This window comes from Embiotoca jacksoni, unplaced genomic scaffold (genome assembly GCF_022577435.1).
Source record: "Embiotoca jacksoni isolate LCO1_2020_lvr unplaced genomic scaffold, fEmbJac1.0.p SCAF_105, whole genome shotgun sequence".
NCBI classification, from domain to species: Eukaryota; Metazoa; Chordata; class Actinopteri; family Embiotocidae; genus Embiotoca; species Embiotoca jacksoni.
Window position 1 is genome coordinate 527,803 of NW_027185236.1, and position 23,283 is coordinate 551,085.

General features: G+C 46.1%; 1 protein-coding gene across 1 annotated transcript in view; it reads right to left on the minus strand.

The window, feature by feature from the left end:
* Positions 1 to 16,633: 16,633 nt before the first annotated feature.
* Positions 16,634 to 23,283, minus strand: part of gata3 (GATA binding protein 3) — an 11,495-nt gene continuing 4,845 nt past the window's right edge. The window contains 3 exon segments of the mRNA XM_069175899.1: positions 16,634 to 18,459; positions 21,149 to 21,190; positions 21,192 to 21,275. Coding sequence (XP_069032000.1) covers positions 18,178 to 18,459; positions 21,149 to 21,190; positions 21,192 to 21,275 — 408 coding nt within the window. The 3' untranslated portion in view covers positions 16,634 to 18,177.

Genomic DNA, 23,283 nt, shown 5'->3' on the forward strand with positions numbered 1-23,283 from the left:
CCCCTGTTTGTGGAGAAGTGGCGGCATGATGAGACGAAGGGGGACCGCGGGGGGTGGGGGGGCACTCGAAAGTCTTTACCGTGTCCTCCCCACTCCCCTTCCCTGTGGTGGTGGGGAAGATTAGAAAGCAAAAAGAAAAAGGGGGGTTAAAAACTGTTGAAGAAGGTTTGAGGGGGGTGGGGGGGGGTGCATATGAGACAAAAGTTCAACTGTTCCAGGACGAGTCTCGGTCTCGTCCCTCGCTGTTTTTCATGTCAAATCTTGCCTCATCTGTTGCACCACTCGAGGAATGCGAGTGTGAGAGCAGGCAAGTAAATCTCCATCATTTCAAAAGACTTTAAAACGTCGGCTCAACGTTGATTGCTGCGTCGGGAGGCTGAATAAAACGCAGCTGATAGCGCGTGAATATATATCCGACCGCGATATGCGGACACGCTCTTCACTTTTACCTTCACGTGCCGTGAACGCTCGTGCACTTCATTTCACCTCTCGCTATGAATTATAGCAAGTGAGACTCACCTTTCAGGTCCTCTGAACACATGTGCTCAGATGCAAGTCATGTAAGCATGTGTCATTCCACATGTGTGTGTGCGTGCGTGTGTGTGCGTGTGTGTATTGCAGTGTGTTTGAAATGGAAATCCAGGACGTTAATGTTGCGAATAGCCCTGCAGCGACGGGAGAGAAATCAACCCAATGACTTCTTCTCTGTTAATGAACAGTTGCATTTGAGCATTTTCCTTTCATGCAGTGGCGACTCTCCAACCGACACACACACACACACACACACACACACACACACACACACACACACACACACACACTGTCATCAGCTTTCCCAGGTGCGCTCCCGTCTTTCTGTCGCTCCACAAAAAGAGGTCACAACACAGCACGGCTACTTTTCCTTTTCCTTGTTCAGATCAATGCAGCGACCCCCGAGATTTTAATCACGTTTGCTCGTTTCTTTTTTTTTCTTTTTCTTTTTTCTAAATGGCTAGTCGCTAGGTAACCTGAATCAGGCTCACACACACACACACACACACACACACACACCTGTGACCTCAAGCCCCTCCCCCTTTACACCTGTCCCACATACGGCAGAAGGCAGGTCACGGTACGAGGCTGCGGCGGCAAACGAGTTTTAACTACCGGCCGGCGGTCAGGGCTCGGTGAACCTCTGCGTGACCCCCGGCGACCCCTCCACCCCCCCCTCCACCCCTCCCTCCTCTCCATCGCGGCTCGCAGCTCCTCGGAGCCGGCTCCGGCCTCGCTGTGAATGGAACTTTAAATGAAGCCCATTATCCAGTTGCACAACCTCCCAAACTGAAGGTCCCACAGGGGCTCCCCCGCACCCCCCACCCCACCCCTCAGGGGCCGGCAGGGGGCGTCCATTATGGGTCTTCAGCCAGGAGATAGAGGTGGGGGAGGGAGGGGCATCCATTACGGCTCTGGGGGATGTAATGTCCAGATGGCCAGGTGCTTACAGAGGAACCTGTCCCACCCTGCAACAATCCCCAGCTTTCATCCAGGGGTCCCACCTCGGCCCTCCACCGGCCCGGGACCTCGTCGTCACACTGGGCCGGTCAAGCGGAGAGAAATAGGAGTGGTTCGACCAGGGGATGTTTCATTGACAAGATTTAAAGCTATGCTAATAGAAGTAAAAAAAAAAAAAAAGCCCTTTGTTTCACGTTGGGGATGAAAATAATTAGTATCCTCCTGTTTCAGAGGTAAAACGATACGTCAGGAATCTACAACAAAGTCAACAGCACGTACCATAGGTGTCTCCGAGATTCCAATCTGTCAACGAGTCTACGTGGTTGTTACATACTTATATAAATATAAGAGTTGCTACATCATCTTTGACTATCCTCAGACTACCCAAAGCAGGAAAAAAAAACAAAATCTATTTTGGATTCCCTGTTGCATAAAATCTTGGCAAGTCCCCAATCGCGCTGCGTTCCCCTTCCAAACCGTCACCACTCACGCAAAACACATACATACATAACATACATTCAGAAAAAACTCACGCACTTCCCACCCACACGCACACAAATCCCACCCGGTTACACACAGGCCCATTGTGAAAGAAACAAAACAGAAACAACAAGCCGCTCCAAAAAAAAACACAAAAAAAACACCCAGGGGACTCGCAATTCACTGCTCAATCAATCCACAGACACACACACACACACACACACACACACTCGGTCTCGCAGTTAAGGCACATTTAAAATGCAGCAAATATGTTTTATGACGAATGAATGATAAAGAAAAAACCCGCGTGGAGACATCGCATCGCCCTCGAGGGACAGGCCCAACAAGTGCAGATATAGGATTACTAGAATTGACGCTTCAGTCTTTCCATTGTGGACGTGAAAATCCAATGAGGGGCCTCTAAGTGGATCCACTCAACAGAGAAACCTGCTCTAAGGCCACTAATTAAATCTAAACAGGCGCTGACATTGATTTGAAGAGGCCACTATCCTCCCCCACCCCCTTTATGGTCATAGAAAGGCTCGTATGTTTTACAAGTGGCGCTGGGATGTGGAGCCCCACAGGTGTTGATGATTGAAAGGTGGAGGGAAAAAATATCACTGGTCAGTACAAAAAAAAAAAAAAAGAGAAGGAAATTAGAAAGTCAAAAAAAAAATAGAGCAACCATGAACTTTGGAGAAACCAATGCTAAAATTTGTACCAAAAAGAGAAATTCTCAAAGCGGTTTCCTCCACCTGTCGCCAAGTCAGCAATCCATAATGCTGCAACTTTTTATTTTCAAATTCAGACCAACAATGGCACTATTGTAACTGGTAGCAGGATTAGAGGGAAAATAGCCACACAGAATATGATGTATTCATTTACAGCAGGGAAACAAGGGAAATCTGCTTCTTAAAGTAAATTCCAGTCTGTCATGTGATTTGTGAAAACTTTTTGCACCTGCTCCCTTTTTTGGCTTCATTTTTTTTTTTAGTTTCAAGTCGAGGAAGTAAAGGAACGAGGGGGTGGGGTGGTGATGCAACCAGAAACCACAAGAAAAAGTCTCGTCCAGAGTTTCAGGTATCGCTCCTGTGATTACCATAACCTGTGACAGCATTCGGTTAAACTGTGACTGAGCTGCTTTCACGGTTACGTAACCAAGGAGGAGCGGGAACAAAGAGCGTTGACTTTTAGAGGAGGAACGTGGCAGTAAAACGACCCGGAGAGAAGACTCCTCGTCCTGTATCCTTTTAACGTGTTCATAACTCGTAAATATCGCGACCCCGTCTCCTCCTCGCCCTCCACCAGGATACTCGCCACGAGGCATCGACGTCCGGGTGAAGGAGAGTTCAGACGGGCTCGTTTTCTCTGCATGCAAAGGACACACACGGGAATGTAGACTTCATCTATTTCAACCAGAACATGACAGGAAAGATCAGACATAACTTTTTTTTTTTTTTTTTTTTTTTTTTTTTTCTATAGTTTTGTTGTTATGTTTGTGCTGAGATATGTAAGAAAATATTTTAGGACATTTGAATAATTTACATCAAATCTGTAGATGCACTTTCCGGGTCAGAAAAGTGAAGCCAGTGCTGAAAGGTCTTAAAGTGCAATACCACTGACGGGCCACTGGGGGCAGGCTCCAAAAGACCTCGAGCTCCATAGACTCCCAATTAAAAAACTATCAACTTCTCTTATGAAATGCAAAGGCCGTGAATTTTTCCCACAAGTCATTTTGGTGTCATAAGATACATTAAGTCCTTCTGATCAGAGTTTCGTTGGTTCTTCTCACAAATAATTCCATTCCTGATTAGATATCAGGCCTCACAGAGGGCTATGTTTGCCTGTTTTGACTGACATGCCTTCCGGCGTAGGTGGGCGGGGCTTAGCGTCTTTGGGTTCTCAGTCAGATCCACCCCCTCATTTCCTCCCTCGCTTCTCCAAATCCGGTCACTTCCTTTTTGGTTTTCCTCTTTGGGCGCCGTAGAAAGTGACAGACATTTGAATCATGTCGAATGCGAAGTGCAGTTTATTCACGCTCATCAAATGTGGTGTATTTTGGAGGTATATACTCAAGTATGGCAGCACTCTGAAAAGACTGTGTAGTTGTAGCCACAATACTTTGCGTCAAATTATGATATATGTCATAAATACTGCTGTGGCTGCGAGTTTGAACTCCAGGATCCAGGAGGAATTTTCTTTCTTTCTTTCTTTCTTTTTTTTTTTTTTTATAACAAGGAAGCCATGATTTTAAATAACTCGTTCCAACATGAAATTGCTGTCTTGAGGCCTGACAGGTTATTCTGAATTTATCATTAACAGGTTTTATGTTGCTTTTACAGAGACGACAAAAATCTCCCACATCCTCGTTGGAATTTCCTCTGAGAGTCTGACGTTGGTAGTTTTTTCGCTGTTGACGTTCACGTCGGTATTTGAACACAGCGTTAGTTTAGTAATGATGGCGACCAGTTGACTTTCTGTGGATGGATTCAGCAGAACGCTTCTCATCTGAAGCATGTCGTCTCCCTGCATGAGGTTTTGGTTTTATCGGCATCAGCTCCCACTGACTGACGCCGTCACACCACTCGGCTCCAACGCCTGATTAATTACAGAGTGTGAAGAAGTTACAGACAAACAAACAAACCAGACGAAGCAACGAAAAGGCTTTTTAAAACAAAACAAAAGAACGTCCGACCTTGTCCGAGCTCTTATTTATCTAGCCAGCCTCGGTATGTTGGGAGTTTCTCTTTCTCTTTCTCAGGCGGGCCAACAATTACAGGAACATTTTCATCTCCCTGGAATTTAGAAACAGAAAGAAAAAAAAGAGAGGAAAGGCGAAGAGAACGTAATCATGAAACATGTTGTGAAGGAAAAGTCCCACTTTAGGGAGGAGGTGAAAACACACGAAGGGATGGAGATGGATACGATAGAGGCAAAAAAAAATGATTGATGAGAGGTGTTTTCATTTTCTCTCCTGTCTCTCTCTCTCTCTCTCTCTCTCTCTCTCTCTCCCCCCCCTCTCTCCTCAGGGCTCGTCATCTCTGTCTTTACGTGTCCGGACGGGCTCGAGTCATTCCCAGGTAAAACTGGTCACCCGAGTCCTTCCCCTTCATCTCACCCCACCTCCATCTCCCCTTTAGCTCACCTGCCCCCGAGGCAAACCTCTACCTCCTCCCCCGCCTCCTCCCCCGCCTCCTCCTCTCTCCATCTGGCGCTGTGAGTAAGAACAGGAGAAACCGCCGGTGACGAAACACGACATGAAACAATGCCCCGACTGTGGAGCCAAAAGGTTCAGCGTGAAAACTTTTGTGATTTGCAGCAACACGGTTCCAGAGTGAACCAGCGTATTGCGTCGGAGGATCCGAAACTTTTTGTTGGTCCCGCTCGACGCTCGAGGTTAAGCTGCAGATGTGTTAATGTTTCTAAGACTTTGTGATCGGCTCTTCTTTTTTCTTTTTTTCAAGAAATATGAAGAAACAGCCGAGTGACTAGCAGAGGAAGAAAAAAGGGGATGAAAAAAAAAAAAAAAGCTCATTTCTGCTGACATGGACGGGCTGCTTAAAAAGGGGGGGGGGGGACAGCAAGCCAGGGCAGCAGAGAGTGACAGAGTTACAATGGAAACACAATGGAGGCTCTCCTTCCCCCCCTCCCTCCCTTCCCCGGTCAATGCCAGCCATCTCCCCGCACTGGCTTTTTTTTTTTTTTCTATATCCCAGCGTCGCCCCCTGCCAGACGACAGCGCGGGCCAGGCTTGTTCAGCAGAGCCGCAATAAGACAACACTAATAAACGCCAGCTGGGGGGGTGGAAACAACAAATAGCTTACACTTTCAAATTTTACACCGAACTAGTTCAGGGCTAATTCCTCCTCCAATGTTTAGGGAAAAACACCAAAAAACCCTTCCCCTCTCTCTCTCTCTCTCTCTCTCTCTCGAACGACCTCATCCCGTCCCCAACCTGTTTATCCACTGTCAACAATACAGGGCCTTGCCGTTGGAGCGAGGCACCTGCTGCCGCCGCCGCTGCTGCTTCCTGGTTCACGGCCGGTGATCGGGAGGCGCTCAGATAAACAAACTCTGTCTCGTTTGGTTCGGGCGTGTTGACAGCGACGCATTCCCGCCTTTCATCCGGCTCTTCTTCTCTTACGCAACTCCGCGCCGCACCGCCGCTCTGCAATGCTTTTTTTTCCCCCTCGCTGGTGTTAAGCATATTTCTGTGTGTGTGTGTGTGTGCGTGTGTGTGCGTGCGCGCGTGTGTGTGTGTGGGCTTTTGTGTGTCTTTACTTTGCTTATTCTGCAGCTTTAGAAATTGCTTGCGCAGGCACCATTAAGTGCAGCCTTCCCCTGGAGCAGAAGTGAGATGAAATGTTTATCTGTCTATTACAGTATAAGCCACGCCCACCCGTACATTATCACGAGCAAGGGCTCCCTTGATGGGCGAATTTTCCCTTTTAAGTCGGTAAACAACACCGCGGTAACTCAGGTGAATCATCAAAGGCATTAAAAGAAAAAAACTAAAAAAAACAAAAAACCTGCAGGGCCCAGCTACTAATGACTTTTAAAGAGTGGTTTTTTTTGTTTGTTTTTTGTGTGTAAATTCTCATGTTTTCTAGCTCTCGGTTTTAATCTCGAGGAGATGCGGTCGAGGCGCTACGAGAAAGTTACGGCGGCTTCTTTGTCCGCCGACTTTGTGCCACTGTCACTAGAGGTCAAGGTCTATTAGCGGCCAGTCTTATCTCTTTCCTCGCCGTTTAGGCTGCACTTAAGTAAATTAGAGGCCACGGTGAGCTCGCGCGCGCGCACACGCACACACACACACACACACACACACACACACACACACACACACACACACACACACACACACTCCTCCCTCAGCCTAATTTATCCTTCCGCAAGTTCGTCTGTACCGTCCCAGTTTTCTAGTACTTGGTTGCTCAGTCATTAACTTCATGTTTATTCACGCTCGTGGTGTAAATCATAGACGGAGAAGTAAATCTTCTGTTTCGAACATTTTAAGATATAACCACTGAAAACTCCTTTGTTTTGTGCGCTGCGTCGTAACAGCAGAGTCGTTTTTGCTCCTCTTGAATTGTCTCCTCGCTGCCGTGATCTTTTTTTTCTTCTATTTTTTTAACCTTTAATCGCACGTGCGAGCTCGACTCGTTCAGCCTGCCAAAGCTTAAACGTCAGGACTGACAGGTACTGACTGAAATATTCGACGCTGCTTCAGGCAACGATACACTCTGGGAGGCCAAACAATCTGTTCGGCTTTTTTCTTTCTTTTTTCCATAAATTATTTTGTCTAGATTGTTTTTTTGTTTGTTTAAATGTTGGCAGGTGGCTCACATATTTTGAAGCGTAATTCATCTTTCGTTTTACAAATTGAAACGAGGCAAGGCAGACAAATAACGAGCCGAAACTTGTTTTTTCTAACGTAAATAATCGTATTGACGGACGCTCCCGAGACGGTTGAAAGCGCGTGCTCGTGTGCTTCATGAAATCGTGTCCTCGCTAGCCGCCGAACATGAAACCGTGCAGCTCCGGCGGTTTCTGGGATCACAGACCGCCCGTGACCTCTCGCTGCTCTGTACGTGCTGCAGTGGTCAACTCGGGCCAGCATTACCTCAGGAAAGAGACTTTGCTGTAAAAACAGCAGCCGTCTCCGCTGGCTGCCTCCAGTACAAACACTCCCAGGGCTCCCAGAGGGAGGTGGGGTTGCTGTGGGAGCCGAGAAGGGGGGGTGGGAGGGAAGGGAAGGGGGGGGGGGGGCGCATGGGACGCAGTGGTCCGGGGCGGGGCGGTGGTGGTTCGACAGGTTCGGTCAAGGAAGGGTGAACCGGTACCAGGAACGTGGTTGATCATCACGCTGTTTGTGGCTGATTACAAACTCCTGTAAGAGGCTCAGATTGCATCGGTGAGGTCATCGCTGCAGCTGCAAATGTTTCAAACTATCTTTTTTTTTTTTTTTTTAACTTTTTATTTTTTCCCTGCTTTGGCTGCACATCAGCTGATGAACGTAAATCTAGAACTGGAACACAAAGCCTCGTAGTCAATGGATGATGGCGCCCATCCCGACCCCGCTAATGGAAAATCAAGCAATCCTACTTTATGGAAATGCTTACAACGAGGCCGGCTGCTTGGTTGGTTTTTTTTTTCACCTTTCACGCGTTCTGACCAACTGAGCAAGAAACGAAGGTCACAAGTTGAGACTCAATTCTTCAGAAAGACCATGTTTTTGGTCAAATTCCTTTTTCCGGGGTTGTTTGCTTCCCGATATCTTCGACCTTCACGTATCGTACGATCCCCTCTGATTCTCGATCGCTGTAAACTCTCTCATAGACTCGGGGCAGGCAGAAAAGGAAAACACGTCGATAGCAAAACAAGGAAGTCGCTTATAAATCTTAACCTGTTGACGTCTGATCAAACATGAGTGACAGATCTGTGGTTGCTCGGCACTGCAGGAAAAATAAAGCCCATTTCCTCGTCCTGTTGTTACACACAGTCTTTAGTAGTATTATTATCTGAGAACTTCTTTGGAAATTCTCGAAAAATTCTTTAAAAAAAAAGTCAGTAAAAATTTGAGTACACTACAAAATGTTTGTGCAATGCCATGTTTAACATTTAAGTCATTTTTTAAATTTAATTTACATCAGATATATTAGAAATACACATTTTCTAGCTGGAAAGTTATTACATTTTATATATATATATATATATATATAATCGTGTCGTATTATACGTAATCGTATAATCGTATATATATTATGTAATAACTTTCCATATATACGTATGTTTTTTAAGTAGTTAAAAATGTTTAACCTTTAATCAGATCAGCACAGCACAAAAATCTATGTTCATCAGTGAAAACAGTCAAACACTCGCCTTTATTTCATGGTAGGAGCTGAACCAAACATTATAAGTGGGATTAAATTGGTTTGTTGAGCTGCAGGAAGTCCCGTTGTTTGTCCATGGAACAGCTCGTCAGAGCGCCGACGTTTAACGGCCAACTTGGAATACCCACATACAACACATGCAAACACCTTATGCAAATGTAAGCTTGGCACCTCAGGTGTGTCACGCTGGATATAAAAACCTGATGCGTTTGTCTGCGTTGGTCAGAATATCTGGAGCTGTTCACACTCAGCCAAGCGGTTCATTTACTATCAGCGATGCTGAAACCGCTCTATGAAATCCATCGGCCACAGACAACGAGCGAGCAGGAAGATATCGGTTACCCAATCAGAGCGCAGACAGCCACACGAATTAAGCCCCTAATGAGATATGAGGTACATAGTTGGAGGGGAGGAGATAGGAGGTTGCACTAATGTGTTTTGTCATTTCCCCTCATCATTTCTGCCACTTCCTGGGGTGCTGCAGATAACCGGCCCAGATCCAGCCGTCGCTTGCCAGCGATTGGCCGCCACCGGGCTTATTTACCTAATAAGGGCTTGTCTGATTGGCCCGCGGGGGACAATGGCATGTGTAAACAGCCCCGGGGCTCTGGACAGTCCACCGACACAGCAGTCCCTTTGTTAGTTAGGTAGCTACTCTAACTGTTGGCAGTCGACACATGCATGATCACACACACACACACACACACACACACACACACACACACACACACACACACACACTGGTTGCACTTCGAGGTGGACTTACATTGGGTTTTAAGGTCAGCTGTGGAGCTGGTGCTTTTCTGTTCATAGCTGCCAGTAACCAGTCACCTGTGTCAGTGTTCAGCATCTTTAAAGGTTTAAAAAGAAATTTAAAAAAAACGGTTTCAAAAGTTTTTCACTGTTAGTGTTGCATTTAAAAACAAATAGAAAAAGCCCTTATTGATTTGAGTGAAACCACTGCCTTGTCACAGCAGGGGTCCAGAGACAGAGGTTCTTGCTAGTTCGGAGCGGTTTGGGACAGGAAGTGACCACATATGGGCGAGGCTGAGAGGGAAACCGAAGTGCCTGTCAATCAAACAGACCCGCCCCCAAAAACACAACTTTCTGAGGCTTATTTAGCGATAACTGATGGAAAAACTTCAGCTCTAACCCTAACCCAGTTTATGGAGGACATTTGTGTTTTCCAGTCACATTATTATTGTGACTATGTTAGCACACTCAAATTAGCATTTAGCTCGACGCACTCCTGCCAGTGCTTTAGGTGCAGACACTCGGTCCAAGTCATCAAATCTGACCACACACCACGCCTCTTAAAGTTGTTGAGTAAAAACAAAGTTAAAAAAGAAAACTTTTTCGAACAAATTCTCATTCATAAAATGCAAGATGTTCTACATTCATTTCTTCATTTGTTGTGTGATGTGTGTTTTGTTTAACGTGAGCTTTCCGCTGTGCAGCCCGTGATGTCTTGACAGCTCGATAAGCCAACTTAAAGAAGTCGAATACAAACCGCGTGATACGCTCTAAGAAAGTTATTGTACGTAACACTGATTTACAGAATAACTGGAAGTGATATGGTGCGAAAAAGAGCTGTGAAATTCTGCGACTTTTAAAAGGGACTTTTGGTGCCAAGAAATTATACACGGCAGATGTTTGTTTCTTGGCAAAGCCGCTGCCTTCGCTTCAACCTCATTGTGCCGGAGTTCAAAAAAATAACTTTTATTTTTGTGTACGTAATCGTAGAAGAAATTAATAGTAAATTCGGTCCCCTGGAAAAAAAAAAAAAAAAGTGCGCGCAGATATTAAAGCTGCAACATCTGTCCCGAGATATCAACTTCTTACCCAGTTTATTAAAAGGTGATTAACGCACGGCTTGGCCCAGATATAAACAGAGTGGTATTCAACACGCACTCTTCAAACAGACCTCTGCAGATGGTGCCAAGATCGTGTCATCAAACAGAGCTTAGCTAATGCATGTCCCCCGGCTCGGCAGCCGAACGAGGAGGAACACAAACACCTGTCTGCTCCACTTTTCTGTGGATTCGTCATGTGGCTGCGAGGTGCCAGTCAGCCATCAGTCGGTTGCTGCGCGGCTCAGGTGATCCGGCTGACTGTTTGTTTTCTGTGAGGAGCGGGGAAAGCTTCACACGGGGTTGGGTAAAACCCCGGTGACAGTTTGTGGATGCCGGCCCATGCAAATGCGCTGCTACCACGGAAGTTTTCTTTTCTGTTTCTTTTTTTTTTTTTTTTTTTTTTGTATAACAGGCGAGGTTCGGTTTGGCCCCCGGGGGCGGGGGGCGGGGGGAAGGGGGAAGGGACGGCTGTCCGTTACACGGGGACAAAGCAGCGAACAGGGCGGTAAAAAAAAACTATTTCACAAAAAACAAGGGAAGAGCTGTAGACTTGAAACGTTGTCGTAAACGCTGCCGTTTTCCCTCGTTTCATGCTTCTATGCCAAGCTAAGCTAACTGATGCTGCATGAGAGCGGCATCAGTTTTCTTGCACATCTCTCGACATGAAAGCGATTTTTGCGAAGTGTATTTCACAAAAATACCTTCAACAGTTCCCTTAGTTACCAAAGTAACAGGAAGTCCAAATGTAAAAGGAACTTCAAAGAAATTAAGCAAAGTTTATTTTTACCTCATTCATTTTAATTTCTTATATGTTAAAAAAAATGGCGTAACTTTTTCTTTTAATCAGAATCGTGTTTTTGCTGTTTATTTTTACAGTTAAAACATTGTTGGCTAAAAACTGAAAGCTTGAACTCTCTTTGCTGTTTTTAAAGTTTTCCTTTTCTTTTTTGCATAAACTTACACAATAACTCCTCTTGTGTAAACTTCCAGAAAATAATGCGATTAATTTGACGCCGTGTTTCACTCGTGCAGCCGTCCTGAAATATGAACATTCCTCCACATACCCCGACTCTTCCCTGAGACTCTTCACCTCGATCTCTCCTCGGCCTCGTCGGGTCGTCACTCATCCGGACGCAGGTTCAGGTGCTCTCCGAGTGAACCTGTGAACTTTGCGCCACCTCTCTTGGAAAAGTCCATTTTTGAGACTTAAGAAAGAAAAAACGTTGTTTTTTTTTTTTTTAAACTGAGGCGGGTTTTTGAAAGTTTATGAAACTCTAATGTCCACGCATTGTTATGTGCGTTATCATTATATAACAGTGGTTTTTGTTGTTGTCTGTCTGTCGCATAAATCGGAGCAGTCAGAGCCGCCGCGAGAGCGGGTTTGGATGTTGTTGGTTCATGTGCACATTCACAAACACCCTGAGCGTTTACACTACATCTGTTGACAAATCTCAACACAGCGGTAGTAAGTCTGGTGTAAATGTGTGCAACAGAGAGAGAGTGAGTGCCTCTGTGTGTGTGTGTGTGTGTGTGTGTGTGTGTGTGGGAGGGATGAGGGTTTAGGCATGTTGTCTGCTAGGCCGTCCAAGAAGCCCCAGGGTACCTCAGTAAAAAGAGATAATTATCTTTTATCTGCTGTGTTGTGACGGGAGATTATGGTTCAAATTTACGATTGTTAAGGAGACAATGCAACACGAGGCTGCTCTTTTTGAAAAGTGTGGCGAACGGGGTCTCGAACAAGTGAGAGAACTCCCACAATGCCCCGGCAGCTCATCACCCCCCCCCCCCTCCCCCTCTCGTGTTTCAGGCTGCAGGTCTTTTTAAAAAAAAAAACAAAAAAAACAATAGGATAAGAACTGAAAAACCATTTTACTTTCAAAACATGACTATACCAATCCTATAATAATTTTGTTTTGTTTTGTTTTTTTTCTTTCAGATGATGCTGGATATTGTGTACTTTGTCTGGGTGTCACTGATATCGTGTCGGAGATCAACGATACAGCAGACTACAATACGTAAGCTCGCTGTCACCGCGCAGCTTAGAAAGGACTTAAAATTAGAGTCGTCTGCTGAAATACAGAACGAGGTGGTGACGTCTTTGTCACCGTTTCAGAGCAGTTCATCCTCCGTTTGATGGCACGAAGTGTTCGATATCGACCTTCTGGTGTCTGGGCTTTAAAAAAAACATGAAGCTACAGCCAGCCGCTGGTTAGCTTTAGCTTTAGCATACAGCCTGGAAACTATAGAGGGGGATAGAGGGGGGGGGGGGGGGACGCGGTGATCGGGGGACGGCTGGAACGATCCCAGAGCAAACAAACAAGTTATAACGTGTTAATTAATGAGCTTTCAGCGGAGCTGCTGGGCTCCTGTTGACCGCGCCGACGCCATCCAGCCTCCGATCCAAGCGCGCTTCCCGAACTGTCTGAATTTGTAATTATTCCTTTAATAATATGTCAGATTTAAACACGGTGAAAGAGCGGAAGAAGTGTTTGGTTGAAGGCGGTCCCCCCCTCTGCTGTTAACTGGAACTTGTGAGGTCCGAAAAGTCGTCTTCATTAGCTGTACACATACTTTTTTATGGGCATTTTATTCGCTGCATTATTCCATCAAGGAAATGTATATATTCTTTGTCTTTTTTTTATTTTTTATATATATATATATATATATATATATATATATATATATATAATTTGTGATTCACTACAAATAACTACACATGTTGCAGCATGATCGGATGAAATGCAGTCAGCGAGAACAAACCAAAGACAAATTTTAAATAAAAAAAATGGACGTAAAGCGCTCTTAAATAATAGAAAATATTAAAATGAATCATTTGAAGATAAAAACCACAAAACGGGGAGTTCAAATCGATCCCTTGTAACCAGAATCGTAAATGTAAGTTTATTATCGTTGACAACGCGTGTTGTTCAAATGGACTGAACAGGTTCGTCCTCACACCGACGCAGAGTCGAGCTCGTTTTCTTTTCTTCCATCTCGTTTCTTTATTAAAACCAAACGCGCCCTAATTCTTGCGCCTTGGGAATTCCGGGCCTGAAATACTTCAAACTAAATACCAGACGAAGAAGCTGCGACAGACACGTGAACGTTATTTACAGGGTTTGGATTGCGGGACAGCAGAAGAATCATTAGCACGCACACACACACACACACACACACACACACACACACACACACACACACACACACACACTGACACAGATCGCTCGCCTCCCTCAAAACCAGTATTGCAAACACAAGACTCAAGAAAACACATCTAAACCCAAGAGATTAAATGTTTGACAGAATGTGTCAGTGAAGGTGTCGGGGGGGGCGGAGAGGAGGGGGGGGGGGGGGCAACACTTCCTGTACAAGCCAGTTTCTACTTCATGTGGTGTGATGTCGACCATTTTTAGCTCTCCGGGGAATTTGTCAAGTGATTTTTTTTTTTTATTTTTTTTTTGTCACTTTGAAGGTGCGAAAATATAAAAAAAATGTACATCCCTGTTGCATTTCGGTTTTTAAGTGACATCATTTGCATATATCTATCAAAGTCATCAAATCGCTCCTCCACGGCGACCCCAGATTTGACCCGTCCGACCCCCCCCGCCCCACCCCCCCACCCCCCGCTGATGGCGACGAAGATGGACCGTTCTTAAAGGTCCGATTACACCCAGCGAATCCATCATCGTCCTCTCCTGAGAGACGAAGAGGAGGAAGACGCCGGGAAGAGCGGGAGACAGAGGGACGGGAAATAAGCGCTTCGCGACGACGAGATCACAGAGAGTCGTCCCGTCGGCGCTCGTCCTCACCCGAGTCGCCCGACGCGCCTCCGCTCACCCATGGCGGACTTCGTCGGCCGAACACCAGAAGGGAGGGGAAAAGGTCAGCCGGGGGCCACGGGGTCCCACCGCGGGGGCAAAGCCTCCCTCAATCCCCCCCTGTACACACACACTATCCCCCTTCTCATTCCACATGGCCCCTTGACCTCACTATTAAAACACAGGAGCAAATCTCCTGATTGGTCACGGCGGCTCAGAAACAAATGATGCCAAATACCTGACTTCTGCGTGGCCTTTTTTTCCCCCCGCAGGGAGGAACGAGACGGCCGCGGCCGGGCAGATTTGGGAGTCCACTTGTGCAAATGTATTTCGATATTGGAAATGTGGTGCGCAAACTTTGGTCGGCGATAAACGAAGGAAAGGAAAAGGGAGAATCCTGTCGGGAGGTTTTTTTTTGCGGAGCCCACAGGCGACGACGTTTCAGCAAACGGCTACCAGAACAAATAAAGTCGTTTTGCATAAGAAGGGAATCGACTCTGAAAAAGATGATCTGAGGAGAAGAAGAGAAATAAAGAAAAACCCACCTGGAACACTTTTTATGGAACGACAGTGAAAACTAGACGATCCTTTCCTCCTTCCTTCCTGACTGGACTTTTTTTAGATTTAGGTGCCGTGTGTTTTGTTTTTTTAAGTCCTGCGTCGCGTCATTATCACAGATTATACTTGAACATTTACCTGAATGTTTTGACTCTTCAAACTCTGCACCATCATTGTCTGTTTCTTTAACTTCTTCGTAAACTCTCACAAGTGAGTGCACATTCAGTTTTCTGCGCACCACTTTGATCTTTCTTCCTTTTTGTACTGTCTTTTATTGTGTACATATTTAGACACCTTTTTATGTTCATAACTGCATAAATAAATTGACAAAGCACATCATCGCTGCTAATAATCATTCTTATTAACTTATTTCGCCCCCTTTTGCTTTACTTTAGTCACCTATTGCCGTATAACAGTCAGCTGTGAAGCACTTTGAATTGAATTACAGTTTGATTAAAGATACTTAAAATGACCTGCATACATAAAGATGAAGAGTCATAGTGAAGAAAACTGCAGCAGATGCATGTGGACCCGTTTGTACATTAATGCGCAGAAGACGCTGCTTGTGAATTCCTGTAATAATAATAATGAAGGAGGATTAACATTTGAATTGTGTTTCCTGTGGAGGGAGAGGCAGCTGACTTCTTGAAGTGTCTAAGTTCACGGAACGTCTTCCTCAGATGTCAGAAGTTCCTTTTAATCCTTTCCAGTCAACAGTAAAAGCTTTGTCTGAATGGACATAAATCAGATCTGCATCATGTCTCGTCTGCGTGATCCTCTCATAACAACCAAATCACAGAAGAAGTGTCCAGGTCGGCCCGTGAAACGATATCAGTGCATTAAAGACTCGACGCACTCTTCAAGTTCTTCATTTTACACTCATCTGAACACTTGAATCCTTCCTCTGAAACGAATATAAGCTCGACGACTGTCGTTCTGCAGCTGAAATAAGGACTTTTGGAGAATATTTTCATTCCTTTTTAAGCTGCAGCATGCAAAGATGTGACTTTTCTATATGTTTTTAGCTTTAATTGGCTTAAAAATGAACATCGGCACACAGTTCTTTGATATTTTGGTTGAACGCTTGAGAAGTGATCTTAGGGCAGAGAGAAACGGCCGTGATGACGCCGCTTCCTGGTGGATCCTCCTCCTCCTAATGAGTGATAGGTGTTTGTTGTTGTTGCGTGTCGGTCGCGGTGTATTTATACACGACAAGGATTAAAACAAAAGGGCCCCTCCCGCCCGCCCCCCTCCACTCCCCTCAGCTTCACGGTGGCCCGTCTGACCCCGTCGTTTGATTTGTTCCTCCATTGCTTCTGTTTATTTCTTCTCTTCCTGTTTGTGCTCAACTGACCGTAAGAACTGTTCTTGTGAATGCTGGGTACAAAAAAAAAAAAATGCTTGCGGTCGCGGTGGGGTAGGTGTGTGTGTGTGGGTGGGAGGTGGGTGGAGGAGGGCAGGAGGGGGGGGGGGCAATGTGTCAAAGATCACACCCAGCATGAGAGCGATAGAAGAAGAAGACGGCTTTTGACCACGGCGCTAACATGTCAACAGAGATTAAACTAGTTTATTATTTTCAAAGAGGGAAAAAAAAAAATTACGAAACAAAAAAAGCAGTCATATTTTACACTAGTGATTATTATTAAATTTTTACAACCATTCAGTCTGCATAACATAAAGAAATAATTCTACATCTTTGTTTCTTTCGTATTTTTGGTACTCTGATTTATACATACAAATAACAAATACAGGAACTTTTTTTTCACAATGCATATAATCTGTGGGCAGGAAGAAAGTCTTTCAGGTGTGTGTGTGTGTGTGTGTGTGTGTGTCTGTGTGTGTGTGTGTGTGTGTGTGTGTGTGTGTGTCTGTGTGTGTGTGTGTGTGTGTGTGTGTGTGTGTGTGTGTGTGTGTGCGAGTGTGTTTGCATGTGTGTGTGTGTGAGTGTGAGTGTACGTGCGCGCTTCAACACAAACCAATTGCCCGAGACCTATAGCACATCCAAAAAAAATTAAAAAAAATAAAAATCAAATAGGAAGAGAGACGCCTGCAGCCGCCGACTCTCTGCAAACTTAATGCAACACAATTCATGCAGGCAAAAAACCGAGGCCTGCCCTTTCTCAAGTCTTTTCCCCTCTCGTCTTCCTCCGCCCTTTTTTTTTTTTTTTCCTCAGTCCTCCGGGACTCGGAGGCGCCCTCTCCTCTCTTCTCTCCTCTCCTCACTCCTCCTCCGGCGGCAAGTCTCTCCACCTGCTGCGACTCGTACCCTTCTTAGCTGCCCAGGGGCGTGTTTGCTTTTTTTTTTTCTTACTTAATTAAAAAGTCTTCATTAAATGTACTGTATTTCATACAATTTGTACAAATATATTCAACGTCTGTGTCTCCTCATCTTCAGCAGATGACGAAGAATGGGGAAGCAGGGGGGGGAGGGAGGTGTGTGTGTCTGTGTGTGTGTGTTTGTGTTTGTGTGTTGGGGGGGGGGGGGGTTGGGGGAGGTTCCTGTTACGCAGGTGCAAAGGTGAAGAAGAGAGGCGGGTTTTGGGGAAATTAAGGGAGGTGCCGTCAGAAAAGTTCTTATTCTTTGTGTGTGTGTGTGTGTGTGTGTGTGTGTGTGGAGGAAAGAAAAAATGGCTTTTTGTACACAAATGGAGCTCCTTGTCGAGTGGATCAGCCGGGAGGACAGGCGTGGTGGTGGGGCGGGGGGGGGTGGGGGAAGGAAAGACATTTTTCGAAAAAAATCTTCAACCCCACTGGAGGTCAGTGCGCCACAGTCAAGTCAGGTCTGCAAAGTCAGCAGTCACATCGCCGAGGTTTTTATATAAAAAAATAAGACAGAACCGAGGGGTAGAAGGAGCGTTGAAGCCTGTCGCTCTCGACGCGGCGGAGCGTCGATCGGAACCGAGAAGCAGTTTCATTTGTCTTTTTAGGATGTGGAAGGAAGCAGGTTAGCAGAGGTACCGAAGGGGTTTGGGGTGGTGGCGGTGGTGGCAGCGGGGGCGGTGGTGGTGGTGGTGGTGGTGGCGAGGCCGAGGGGTTCGGTGCGCACCGCGATGGGCGTCGGGGGGGGGCCTCCTCGAACCTCCTCTAACCCATGGCTGTGACCATACTGGAGGGGTGGTGGGGGGCGAAGGAGGAGGGGTGCATGGGTGTCGGGGTGGTCAGCATGTGGCCGGAGTGCGAGAAGGGCGGGAAGGAGGACATGTGGCGGGAGAGCGCGGCCGGGCTGAACGAGCTGCTCTTGTCCATCAGGCTCTTGGAGAAGTCGTCCATGCTGTCTTGGGACTTTTTGCTCTTCTTGGACTTGCTGGACATCTTCCTGTTCCTGGTCTGGATGCCTTCCTTCTTCATGGTCAGAGGTCGGTTGATCTGCTCTCGAAAGGAGACAGAAAAAGATGGCACATTAGTATTTTGTCATCGGGAGCGTGTTTTGTTGTTGTTGTTGTTTACGTCTAAGAAACGGAGCTTTTCAGATTTCGGCGTAACATTTTTCTGTTCAGGCAACGCGACGAGGACAAACACAACGCGGCTTTTCAGTGAGGGGTGTCACCCTCGGGTTGAAAGTAAATGAGAAAAATGTGTCTCTCTCGGCGCTTTTTCTTTTTAGTTTTCTTTCGAGGCAGATTTGGGGCTTTTTGGACAGACATAATAACATGCAATGGAGTCCCATTACAAGGCAAATCTGACTGTCCCATCCCGAAACAGGAGATTGTTTATACTCTCCGTGTGTGTGTGTGTGTGTGTGTGTGTGTGTGTGTGTGTGTGTTGGGTAGATTTAAATGTTGATTCCTTTAAGCTGGCCTGCATCTGAAGTTGCTGCTCTGCCAGAAAGAAAGAGAGAAAGATGAAGGTGGGGGTATGGGGGGGGGGGGGGGGGGGGGGGGGGTTGGAGGTGGAGGGGAGGTGGGGGGGGGGGGCGTGCAGAGCAGAGACGGAGAAGGGTCTGGCAGCTAGTGTGCAACCGGTCGACCACAGAGACACATGGCCATGACGACCGCCGGCGTCGGCCAAGTCCTCCTCTCCACCCTCCTCACTCCTCCTCCTCCTCCTCCTCAACCACCGCATGGCCGTCTCTTGGCCAAAATGGCCCCATCTGCTGTATTCCAGCGTCGGTTTAGCCGGGAATGAGAGCTGGATGATGGAATTCGTGCTGTGGGGCCGGATTACGGAGGGCAGTGGATGAGGCCGACCGGCTTCCCCTGATCTTTCTCACTCTCTTCCCGGGGAAATGGGCAGCGGGGATTTCTTCCTATAGCTTCCGTCTCGAGCTGTCTGAGGCGTTGGCATTTTTTTTTTTTTTTTTTTTTTTTTTTTTTTCGCTGACTCTTTTAACGCAGTGGCCTCGATGATTAGCGGAGGGCAAGAAGAGAGGCGGTTTTCTTCTCTATATAAGCTTTGTGACTCCACACTCCGGCTCTGAGGGCCCTCTACGCCCACCTAAAGCCAGCCGGGCCCCCTCTGCGCTCTTTGATGCTGAGATGTCTACCATTTCGCAAGAGGAAGCCTCGGGGGGCCTCCCCGGCCCGGGCTGGGCCCGCCGCCGCCCCGGCACGGCACATCAAACACAAGCCGGGGCCAAAGTGTTGTGAGTCAATGACCACCACAAAATAACACAGTCGGCTCTCACATCTTGCCCAACACGAGCAGCTAACCACCTGAAACCTCAACCCCATCGGAGGTGTCAGACACACACTCTTTCTCAGAAAAAAAAAAAAAAGATGAGACAAAAATAAATTAAGAAAAAAAAAAAAAACCTGATGACTCAAACAGAGTACAAACAACTTCTCGCAAGCTTCTTCTTATCTGAGTCAAAAAGCTTTTGCGGGACAACAGACTGCAGCCATCAGGTGTTTTTGGGACAGTACACACACACGCACCACACACACACACAGCACACACACACACACACACACACACACACACACACACACACACACCAGGGAGCACATGCAGGCCAGCAGGGACTCGGCTAAATTCTCCATGAAGAATGTGGAATTTGTTTCAAAGGGAGCAAGCCCCCAACAGAAGTCGGGATTTACCAAAATAAACTAATTTCACAATTACACCAAGGTCGGGGTCGGTTCAGATGCTAATATGTAAGTGGGAAATATTATTCTACTCTCCCTGTAACCTTTTTGTCTCCGTCTGTTTTCCGCGGTGCCAAAAGTAACATGGGAAAAACGATTTAACAGGGAGCGCTCGCGTGACGAGCGGGGCAGCAGAGCAGGAGACGCTTCCCTTTTTACATGCGTATAAGGCAACCTCTATCAGTTGTCTGTGAGAGGAGGAGGAGGAGGAGGAGGAGGAGGAGAAATTACCTACATGTGGCCCTCAGAGCAGTTAGCCCGGTGATTATTATTATTAGTTTCAGCCACAATGGCCGTTTGATTAAAAGTGACAGCTTTGTGCACAGGAGAGGAGACGGGGAAGAGGAGAGAGGACGGAGAGATAAACGAGTCCCTGGGGTTTTCAGATTGAGGATGTGAAATGATGTGGCGAGGCACTAACCAACCCAAAACGAATCAGACGGATTGGTGGTCAGAGGGGGGACAACGAGTCCCTGGTGCTCAGGGAACCAAAAGGGCTAGAAATACGGAACGGGGGGGGGGGGGGGGGGGGGGGAGGAAAAAAAAAAAAAGGGCCTTGAAATTAATCGAATTTTAATTAAGCCCCCCCTCCACCCTTCTTTAATATTCAAAAGCCAGGCGGCTGCGGGCTTAGTTCACTTAGGTCTTATACATTTTAGATTCGCACTTACTGCCAATAAATCATATTAATTCTACAGTATTTTGTTATCGGCGTGCCCCGGAAATCCTCTGCAGGGACTAAGTCAGATCAAATATTCAGAGGAGGAAGAAGTAGAGGAGGGGTGTGTGTGTGTGTGTGTGTGTGTGTGTGTGTGTGTGTGTGTGTGTGTGTGTGTGTGTGTTGAGAGAGAGAGGTGGGGGGGGGGGGGGGGGGAGTGCTGCAGCAGCAGGACATAAAAATACAGAAATAAATATTCCAGGCGAGCCCCTCGATGGGCTGCACAGATATCCTATGAAGGTTTATTACTTACATTGTGCAGTTTATAGTACAGGCCGCAGGCGTTGCACACCGGGGTCCCCGTTGGCGTTTCTCCGCCACAGCGTCGTCGTTGTCGTTTGACAGTTTGCACATGACGTCCCTGCCCGCCTGGCTGCGGACTGCGCGCACACACACACACACACACAGACACAGGCCAAAAAAAAAGAAAGAAAAGACACGTCACATGACCCGCGGATGACCCAATCAGCGTGAAGATTTATTATGACAGGTTCGACACCAGCGTGCAGGGCTGCCGTTTTCTGTTAGAAAACACGGATTTATTCCAAAATGCGTTTTATTGGAAGCACTTGTTCACTGCGATGACACGGAGGCCCCGTGGCGCGTCCTCCAGCGAAAACAATACAGAATTGAAATGATAAATTTGGTGTTTTAAGAAAAAACTAATTCTGTGTAAATTTGGCAGCCCTGCATTCATGGCGTCTTGCACAGAAGGCCTACTTACAAATCTCTTAAAAAATGCAATAAAGAAAATGCAAATGTATCGCTCTTAAATTACAGATTAAACACAGCCTTTTATTCTCACTCCTGCATTGTGTAAAGCTATTCAAAAACAGTTAAAACATGGAAAGGCTTTATGTTGACTCTATGTACATTTTCTATCTTCACCCAATGGAATCTTTTTTTTTTTTTGTACATGTAGTACATAGCTGAAAATAGTTTAAAATAGGGACAAGAAATACCCCCCCCCCCCCCCCCCCACCCTCAAAAAAAAAAAAAAAACAGAGCTGCTTTCACTCGGGGCTAAAAATAGCGTCATAGAAACACATACCTCCTAGAGAATAAATATTTACAGAAGACATAAAAGCAGTGCCTTGAAATGGGAGAGCTATAAAATCTGATTAAATTTCGCCTTAAACTGCGTGTTTGTGTGTTTATGTGTGTGTGCGTGTGCGTGTGCCGGTGCCTCGATTCAAACGCCGACCTCGTGACGTCAAACAATTGAAACGTAAAAAGAAAGTGGCATTGATTAAACCTAGAAAGGGTCTCTATGTGGGAGTGTAATGCTTTGTAGGTTGTGTGCTTTTAAATATGGACATGAAATACGAAAACATGATGCAGTAAAATGAACCATATGGCTGTAATTGCACGCCAGTATTTTCCCGGTGGTGGTGGGGGGGAGACAAAAAGATAAAAAAAAAAAAAAAAAAGAAAGAAAATGTGGATATTTTTTGGCTGCAGGCTACTAAACCCTCACTTCATCCTGACACAGTGAAAGTCATGTCTTCCGATGGATTTTAAGCTGCCTGCCCTCACAGCCCAGTTTGCTGCAGTGGCTTGACATTGATGTTATAATCTCTAAAAACAATCGATAGACAGGTGACCGCAGAGGACACGCCGACGTTAAGGACTACATTATCTCCAGGAGGGATTTCCAATTATACACATGTGGTAGCCTAATAACCCCACCGCTACTGTGTGCTGTGAATAACCAATCAGAGTGCAGGAATAAAACCCCTTATTATGTCTCTACAGTCCGTGACTGTTTCATAATCTTTACTTTTACTCCATTTTCCAGCAGTATCACCATGTTTTCACCTTTTATTTTTTTTTTTTTTTTTTTACTATTTTTATTTTAAAAAATGACATAATTACTGTCAATTCTCTAAATTCTTAATTTACTTGTATTTTTTTCATTTCTGCCACAAAATCTTAAAATATGACCACTGAAAGGCTGAAAAGATATTCTGACAAGATATCTTGGCCCCTAAATCCTCCTGCGTTTGTCACTTTTCTGGCCTCCAAATAAAAAAAAAAAAAAAGGTTGCATCTTTTTTTCCTCCCTAAATTAAAAAACTACAGGGTTAAACCCCACTTCCCCCCCTCCCCCCCCAAAAAAAAAAAACCTGACCATCCTCGTGTGTTTAAACGGAGATTATAACACTAAACAATCTGAAGCCGTGACTCTGTGCTGGCCTGGCTTCGGGCTCCGCGAGCCTTTATGTTTTGACTGGGGAAGCGGGCTGTGTTGTTAAAAGCAGACTTATCTGCACTGCTCAGATATCCGGCAGCCCTTTCCTGAGGAGTCGGGCTTGCACATTTAGAGGCGAGGTGGTGGCGGAGAGGAGGGAGAAGTCCAGTCCAGAGCAGAGCAGGACTGGACAGCCA